Source organism: Quercus suber, unplaced genomic scaffold, assembly GCF_002906115.3.
Source record: "Quercus suber isolate HL8 unplaced genomic scaffold, Cork oak 2.0 scaffold_293, whole genome shotgun sequence".
Taxonomy (NCBI): domain Eukaryota; kingdom Viridiplantae; phylum Streptophyta; class Magnoliopsida; order Fagales; family Fagaceae; genus Quercus; species Quercus suber.
In genome coordinates this window covers 17,062-25,807 of record NW_027069749.1, presented here as the reverse complement: position 1 = coordinate 25,807, position 8,746 = coordinate 17,062, and the positions used below count along the sequence as shown (strand labels likewise).

Sequence of the window (8,746 nt, the reverse complement as noted above, 5' to 3'; positions counted from 1 at the left end):
AAAATATATTAACTTCGCTTTTTGTTTTTCTCACCAGGTGTAATTTGAACCCCAATTCTATATATATATATATAGCCTTTTGAAACATTATAATTTGAACATGTGCACATTTGCATGTTTTCTTGGTTGATCAATGATTTGGTATCACTCTTAGTGATTAAAGGCTAATACGGTCTTACTGTTTGTTGGACTTACTGAAATGGTGTTTGTTTCTTCTATTCTTTCATGTTATTGGCAATAGTTTGGTGTCTTACGATCACAGATTTGCCTTCATGAGTTCATGTTCCAATGTTTCATACATATTATTATGCCATATGGAAGTGTTGTGTGTTACATCGACTAGATGTAAAAGATGCTCCAGTTCTTCAAACAGAAATATGTTTCCTGCTTTCATTGTAATTTTGTGCCATGTTGGCTTATGAAAGCCAACCTAATCAATAAATTTGCCAAGGTTTAATTATAATCATATATTTGTAATGCCAAAACTAAGGTAATTTTATTTTATTGGTTCCAGTGCGTCTGCAGTTGGGAGGATCGTGATAGAATGTTTGCTGAAGTTGAAGGGATTATTAGGAGGCAGATCAATGTCCGAACCAATCTGTCCTGTGTACTTTTTTTTTTTTTTTATGGATTTTATTGTCTTTAGTTAATTCAGTTGATCAGAGTTAATGATTCAATGACATTCTCTTTTCAGATGTCTGTTCTTCCTAGTGTGCAGCCTTTTCATGCAATAGCATATCCCATTGACCCGCTGCTTGCACTTGAAATTAGGTATCACCAGTATCTTCCCAATGTTGTTGTTAACAGGAATGGACTCAAGAATTTCATTCATTTATTCATTATTATTTTGTATTCCCTCTTCCAGCCGTAAATATGCAGCGCACTGCTCCTTAATTGCATCTCGGTTTGCACTTCCTCCCTTCAACCATCCAGCCCCAAATCGTATTAAGCAAGATGGTGGAAATGAGAGACTAAGGGTTGGGTATGTTTTTAGATGTTTGTGTGCACAGCTGTGCAAATTCTATGTGTCATACATCTTTTCTTATCAGAATCTTTATTGGTGTCCAGATACGTGAGCAGTGACTTTGGTAATCACCCTCTGTCACACCTAATGGGATCTGTATTTGGCATGCACAACAGAAAAAATGTTGAGGTTTGTATATTTTTTTTACTTCTCATTATGTAAGGCTGTCTGGGTTTTCGTTTTTTCATACCTTGCAGCAACTAATATGTCCTTCATAGGTGTTTTGTTATGCCTTGAGTCCAAATGATGGTACTGAGTGGAGACAGCGTACTCAGTCTGAAGCTGAGCACTTTGTTGATGTCTCAGCCATGACTTCGGATATGATTGCCAAGATGATAAACGAGGATAAGATTCATGTCCTTGTCAACCTCAATGGTTATACCAAGGTATATTTTTAAATTATCTTCTGAAGCATTCAATATTTTTTTTCCCCTCCGGATGTAGCCAAAAAAAAAAAAAGTTCCAAAGGATGTTGTGGGAAACAGATGGAAAAGTGAAATAGACCTAGGAATTAGTGCTTAGGTAAACTGAAATCAGCACCAAACAAGCAAAGTTTTCTTATTCATCAATCATAAACTATCCCATTGGAGTCAGCGTCAAGTGGGGATAGAAAACCTAGGAATCATCTCATAGGTAACCTGGAATCAGCACCAAGTGATCATAGGTGTTTTTTTTTTTTTCATCAATCATAAGCTGTCCCCATTGGATTACAATTATGCACTTTATAGACTATTAAGACCAACTTTAACATTAAGTTACTTGAATTACAAAAGTAAAGCTGCGAAATTAAAATGAAATACTAATAGCCTAATTAGCTAATAAGATTTAAAATAAATTTCAGTGGACCAATAGTAAAAATACAATTTGACCTATAAAGTTAAATAAAACTAAATTAAAATAAAATTGCCTTTAGCCTAATTGGCTAATAAGATTTAAAATAAATTTCAGTGGACCAATAGTAAATATACAATTTGACCTATAAAGTTAAATAAAACTAAATTAAAATAAAATTGCCTTTTTGCTCCTTGCATCTTATTATTTTCTCTTATTATTTATTTATTTATCCTTATTTGAGGCTTCATGGGAATATCAATCAAGATAGGTCACAATAGTCTATATATATGGGAAATTCCACATTCTTTTTATTTTCCTTAAGAAAAATGACATAGATGAGGTTTAAATTCATGCCTGGTCTCAAGTAGATGTTTCTGCTTATGTCATTTTGCAATCCTGCTTGTATTGATGATCAAATTATACTCTCTTCCCCTCGTAGGAAAAACTAAAAGTCATCTTTAATTTTGAAATTCTGGCTTTAAAATACCGTGATGGTTGTCACTATGCAGGGAGCCAGAAATGAAATATTTGCTATGCAGCCTGCACCTATTCAAGTTTCATACATGGGGTTCCCTGGGACCACAGGGGCGACTTACATAGATTACTTGATCACTGATGAGGTGGGAAATGGTCCACAATCTCAATATTAGATAATTTACTTAGTCTTTTCTATGTTACATATCTGATATGCTGTCTCTTTGCGTTCAGTTTGTTTCTCCTCTATGTTTCTCGCATATTTATTCTGAAAAGCTTGTCCATCTTCCTCATTGCTACTTTGTAAATGACTATAAACAGGTCAGTCTCTCTGAGATTACAATATAGTAAACTTTCTATTATGTTCTTTGCTTTGTAGTATATTTTACCTGTGCAGTGATGCAAGGAACCTGAGTCTCTTTTTTTCATTGATTGTTTTGTGCTCAGAAAAATCAGGATGTGCTGGATTCGAACTGCCCGCACAAGCGATCAGATTACGGTCTGCCTGAAAATAAATTTATATTTGCATGCTTCAATCAGTTGTATAAAATGGATCCTGAAATCGTAAACACTTGGTAATATCAGGATAAACCCTTTAGTTCATGTTTCAGTGTGTAGTTGTTTGCAGTTTGGTGTCTAACTATTCTTCTTTTTTTTTTTTTTTCTTCCCCTTCTTCTAGGTGCAATATCCTAAAACGTGTACCCAACAGTGCACTTTGGCTTCTCAGGTTCCCAGCTGCAGGCGAAATGAAATTTCGCACATGTATGTGGCACCTGAAATTTATTTTTGCATGCTTCTTGCATACTGCTGCTCTTCTGTGATTTATATCCTGCTACACAAATTTAGCACACCCCTTATTGCTCTTTCATCTCATTTGTCCCTATCTCTATGAAGTACATCTGGTGTGTTCTGTTGAATGTCATCTGTTGGGGGCCCTTACTAATGACTGATTACTTTATTCAGATGCTGTCGCACAGGGGGTGCAACCAGACCAAATTATTTTCACAGATGTTGCCATGAAAAGTGAACATATAAGACGAAGTGGTTTAGCTGATTTATTTCTAGACACGTAATGTTTTTCCCCTTCTTTATTCCTTTTGATTCTGTTCTTAAAAGTTAAATTAGTTTTGTTTCTTTGTTCCTTGAATAATTTGAAGTTAAATTTCTGTTTAGGCCTTTATGCAATGCGCATACCACTGGTACTGATATCCTGTGGGCTGGTTTGCCAATGGTGACCTTGCCTCTTGAGAAAATGGCTACTAGGGTTGCTGGGTCGCTTTGCCTTGCCACTGGACTTGGGGAGGAGATGATTGTCAGCAGGTATGCATTAAATTATTTTTACATAGCACATAGACATCATGTATTAGGTGGGCAAAATCTATATTAAACACTGCACAATTGAGGTGGAATGTTTCGAAAGTCTTGTTGGAATGCCATGATGGTTAAAACTCCCCTGCTTCATTTTAAAAAGTTACGTGGGCATGACATGGTTGATACTTGATAGTGTTGTGTCATGGAGTATCTCAGTTAACACTCCCCTGCTTCATTTTCAATGTTGAGAGTTAGGTGGAAGAATGCTGTGGTAAATAGTAATAAGTAAAATTTAGTCTTACAGATTCCTTGTTATTTATTCTTCAATATATGACAAGCTAAAGTTGCATATGATTGATTCACCTTAGTGCTTGGTAAAATTCTGTCCCCTTGCTGTCTTGGTTGGCAGTTTGATCCCTTGCACTTTGTGTATTATTGGCCATTTGTCTTGGTCACTTTCTGATCTGCTTGCTTGTTTGAATTTTCTATACACCGACCTTCTTTTAAAAGGCAAGTATGCATGGCAAGTATATCTTTTTTCTGATGTATGTGTCATGTGGTACAGCATGAAGGAGTATGAGGAGAAGGCAGTATCTTTGGCATTGAATCCTCTAAAGCTTCAGGCTCTTACTGACAAGCTTAAGGCAGTGCGAATGACTTGCCCACTTTTTGACGCTATACGCTGGGTAAACTTAAATAGTTCAGTTTTAAATTATTTGTTTGTTGCCTATGTACATGGATTAATAATGTGTTCTTAAAACTATTTTAGGTGAGGAATCTAGAAAGGGCGTATTTCAAAATGTGGAACTTGCATTGCTCAGGCCAGCATCCTCAGCATTTCAAAGTCACTGAAAATGATAGGGAATTCCCTTATGATAGGTAGGAAGAGGTTGAGAGATGGAATTGTAGATAGAAACCAGAGAACACCAGAAGTTATGGGATTTATGTGTTTTACAAATGATCCCATTGTGATGGGTTTTCAGGCAATGGAAAGTAGGTAATTGCTTAATACCACTATGCTCTCTCTTTCTACAAATTTCATTTTTTTAGTGTGGAGCCAAGCAAATGAAATGAGGAAAGAGGTGGAACAAGCCTATGTTTTTTCCAATTCAAAAATAAAAATAGTAGATGAAGGCCANAGAGAGAGAGAGAGAAAGAGAGAGAGAGAGAGAGAGAGAGAGAGAGAGAGAGAGAGAGAGAGAGAGAGAGAGAGAGTATTAAAATTTTTCCAAAGAGCCAAGTACCTCACCATTTGTTGAGAGTACTTCAATTATTTGTGGAGAGTATAGTGATGGTTTGTTACATTCGCCCTTCCCAAACCTTGTATTTGGGATTTACTATCATTTTCTTGCTATTCCGTTCTGTCTCCACCTCTTTCAAGTATTAATTATTATTCAAACCAAAATAATATTGCCACTGCTCTGAAGAAGGTAGGTTTTTTTCATTGTTAGAACTTAAAGGTTTTAATTTTGTAGACTTATTAAATGGAGAAACCTAAGTTCAGTCCAAGTTGTAGGGCTATAATGTTTTGTTGTGTTTTTTTTTTTTTTTTGATAGGAATGTTTTGTTGTGTTTAATTAACGAGAAAAGGGAAAAAGCAATGGTAACTTATTAAGCTAAGATACCTTTATGATAAGTAGAAACTTTGGGGCGAAAATCTGCATAGTGACACTAATCAACTTGGTATTACACAAATTCTAATCAACAAAATGATGATATATCCACCACATTAATGCCTAAACTTTCATGGGCGGAGTAAAATGAGGCGATTCATTGTTTGTTTAAAGCCAATATTATTTCAACAAGACGTTAGATGAGGAATGAGAAACTATTGACATCTCAATTTATCCCATTGTATAAATAATTAGTATATTCTTTCTAACTAGGAAATTTTCTTAAGCAAGAAAATTTAGGGAACAAAAGAAATGGATTTAAGGCTAGAAAGTTAATCGAAGGTGCTGAGTCATTTGCTTTTAGTTGATGTAATATTCGCCAAATAAGGTAAGGTGAATCCCAGAATTTTCATACAAAAATATTTAGGTAGAACAAGTTTGACCATGATTTACCGAGTTCGACAAAAAAAAACTTAACTATCTGATCAAAGCAAATGTTAAACTAGTACTATGTAGGTATTTAAAACTCGTTTAAACTAGTACCATGCACTGGGCCAACAATAGAGCCACAATTGAGAATGATATCATGAAATTATGAAAATTATATTAGTACCCATATATGTGAGTTGGGGTTTTTAAAACTAAGAGCTTCAATTAGAAAGAATGAAAAATCCAAGAAATGAGCCTAAACTCGAGAAAACAAGAAAACTTAGAAACATGTACGTGTAATTTCCTAAAATCGATCATTTTGGGTATAAGAGGTATAAGAGCATTTATAATGCTCATGTAAAAATTTCTCTCTATTTTGGCATAAAAATCTGTTTTATTTTATTTTATACACTTTTTTTTTTTTACATTTCATATCAAATTATCTGTTTTATAATACATTTTATTAAAATAATTATTTATCTTCCTTCACACACAACAATCACTATCTACTCTATTCATTCATTATCAAGATATGTAATGAAAAATAAAATAAAATAAAATGTAAAATTAATAATGACAATATAAATTTACTTATTGTAGTAACTATGTATTTTTACACAACTTTATGCACTAATGTAGGTGAATTTTGGACATAGTTGGCTAAAATGTAATACCTTTTCTAGTGTGTGTGAGCGCGCGCGCATGCACGCGCATGTATATATGTGTGTGGCAGCTCCAAGAAATTTTATTTAGGTGATCACTAAGAAACTTAAATTATATAAATTTTAATATAAAAGAAAAACTTAATATATCAACATCACAAAATATGCATGCTAATACATAAAGATTTATAATTTCATTTTGAGTTTTCATATTTTGCATTCATTACATAATAATTTCATTATCAATGTTATAAGTTACATCTCTTTTATATACATTACTAAGCAATCATTCATCCAATATTGTGCTTGTAGCATTGCTCGATTAAGATGAAAATTCAACTCAAATTTAATTTTTGTTGTATGCATATCATTACGAATTTTTCTTAATACTTTAATTTTGTTTGTGTAACAAGTGCTACTTTATTAACAACTCAATGTATAAAAGATGTAAATATATTGCCTCACCCCCAATGACTTCAATAGTCTAATTTTTTTCTTTAATAATTACTACCGCACTCCAACACATGCCCCACTAAAGAGAGAATTAGTCAATAAATCAATTATAAATGTGGGGGATGAAAGCCCAGACATACTTATTGGGCTGTGGGTCCTGTCCTGAGAAATACTGTACGTCCGAAGAGTAATAGCGGGTCGGGGTAGAATTCATCTGAACGCAGCCAACCCAGAAGTAAAGGAAGAGTAATGTCTGAAGAGATCACATTTTGTCCGAAGAGCTTACACTCCTCGTACATAAATAGTCTTGACCCAGCCAGCGAATAAAAGGTCCGAATGGACTCTCGGGCAATCCCAACGACAAAGATAAGCTCTGGGCGTATCTGGGAATGATTAGGACGAAAAAATATCTTAAGGAAAAGCTGCCATCACCATATTAAATGCACTGCAGCTGCTTTTCTGGCCGCATTAATGTGGAGAAGACCCCTGAACAGTGTAATCTCAGCTACTACCACTCACGGAGGGGCAAAGAGAGTACCTGATGGGACATGCACTCAAGTGGATGCTTAGATGAAGAACAAATGGACGATGGAGATGATAGAAAAGGGTGCTATATAAGCAAGAGAGGTCTCTGATAATAGGGATCGAAAAGAGGAGGGAGAGAGAGGAATTAGACAATTTCATTGTAGTTCCAAGAATTGTAACCACCTTACATTTCAATAATATGCCTCTTCGGATAGACACTTGGAAAATAAGATGAATATAATTTTGTGTCAATGAATCCTCAAATGCTATAATTAACCTCTGTTTGATTCACACCTAATCCAGCTCTTTCGCCCACTCTCTACAAATTCATTGGGCTCGTAACCCATCTCTCTTGGGCCTGGGCTGCCAAATCAGACCCTACAATAAACATACTAAGAGCACTTGCATAGCTTAAAGCAAAATAGTATAAAAGATTATTTTTTTACATTTAATCCTAAAATTCACCTACATCATATTAGCCAAATTTGTATAAAATTAAAAAAAAAAAAATTAAAAAAAGCTAAATTATTACTATTGCTATGTAAATTGATAAAGAAATAGTAAAAAAAAAAAAAAAAGATATATGAATTGGGAGAATAATAAAAAATTGTTAAAGAAATAATATTTTTAAATAAATGTAATATAAAATAAATAATCTGATATGAGGTGTTTTGAAAAATAATTGTGTAAAATAAAAAGGATATGTTCTTATGCTAAAATAGACAAAAACTTTCGCACAAGTTGATGCGAATATTACAATAGTTCAACAAGTAATATAACATTTGTAAGTGCTCAAAAAATAAAGGCCCAAGCCCACTTGGATCAGCGGTACCTTGCCTTTTAATTAGGTCAAAACAATAGAATTTGTATAGAGAGTGAGAAGTTTAACCAAGTGCAATTCTATCCTATGTCCAAGTCAAAGGTCGAAGAGCCTAGAATATCAGGTGAATGTAATTTAGACAACAATTGGGAGTAGCAACCTCCTCAGGTAAGTCTGAGGACCAATTTCTTTTATGTAATTGTAGTCCAAGTTTTACACTCAGTGTGCTACACTGTTCTCTTTCTTGTTCTAGTAGTATTTGAAAAATGTTCATTCCCTTTTTTAAGTGGGTTCCCTTCCTTCTAAAGCCATTTTTTATGCATCTTGGCCCTCCACTTGTACGTTTCCAGGCATTCTCCCAGGATATTTGTCCCATCAAGGCTCTTATGAAGGTAGTAGAAGGAGAAGCTAGCTGTAAAGTCACTATTTAGGGGTCATTTCCACATTAATGCAGCTAATAGGGTTGGTGGAGGGCATTAAATGTGGAGGTGGAAGGTATATCCTCCAGGAAGCTTCCTCCTACCATCCTAATCCATGTTGCCATATCCTCTCCTTGGGCCCTTTAGGGATGTCAATTGTCCTAATTCCCTCTTTCTCCTC

General features: G+C 34.6%; 1 protein-coding gene across 1 annotated transcript; it reads left to right on the top strand.

Annotated features, from left to right (window-relative positions):
- Nucleotides 1-472: 472 nt before the first annotated feature.
- LOC136071191 (probable UDP-N-acetylglucosamine--peptide N-acetylglucosaminyltransferase SEC) lies at nucleotides 473-4,658 on the top strand (the record flags this gene model as incomplete). The annotated part of the gene is made up of 13 exons (XM_065782191.1): nucleotides 473-586; nucleotides 695-771; nucleotides 866-982; nucleotides 1,069-1,153; nucleotides 1,243-1,410; nucleotides 2,368-2,478; nucleotides 2,567-2,653; nucleotides 2,780-2,907; nucleotides 3,013-3,095; nucleotides 3,297-3,402; nucleotides 3,507-3,653; nucleotides 4,210-4,330; nucleotides 4,414-4,658. Coding segments are annotated over 13 exons (1,458 nt in total), but the record flags the coding sequence as incomplete, so codon positions are not given.
- Between the last annotated feature and the right edge of the window lie 4,088 nt (nucleotides 4,659-8,746).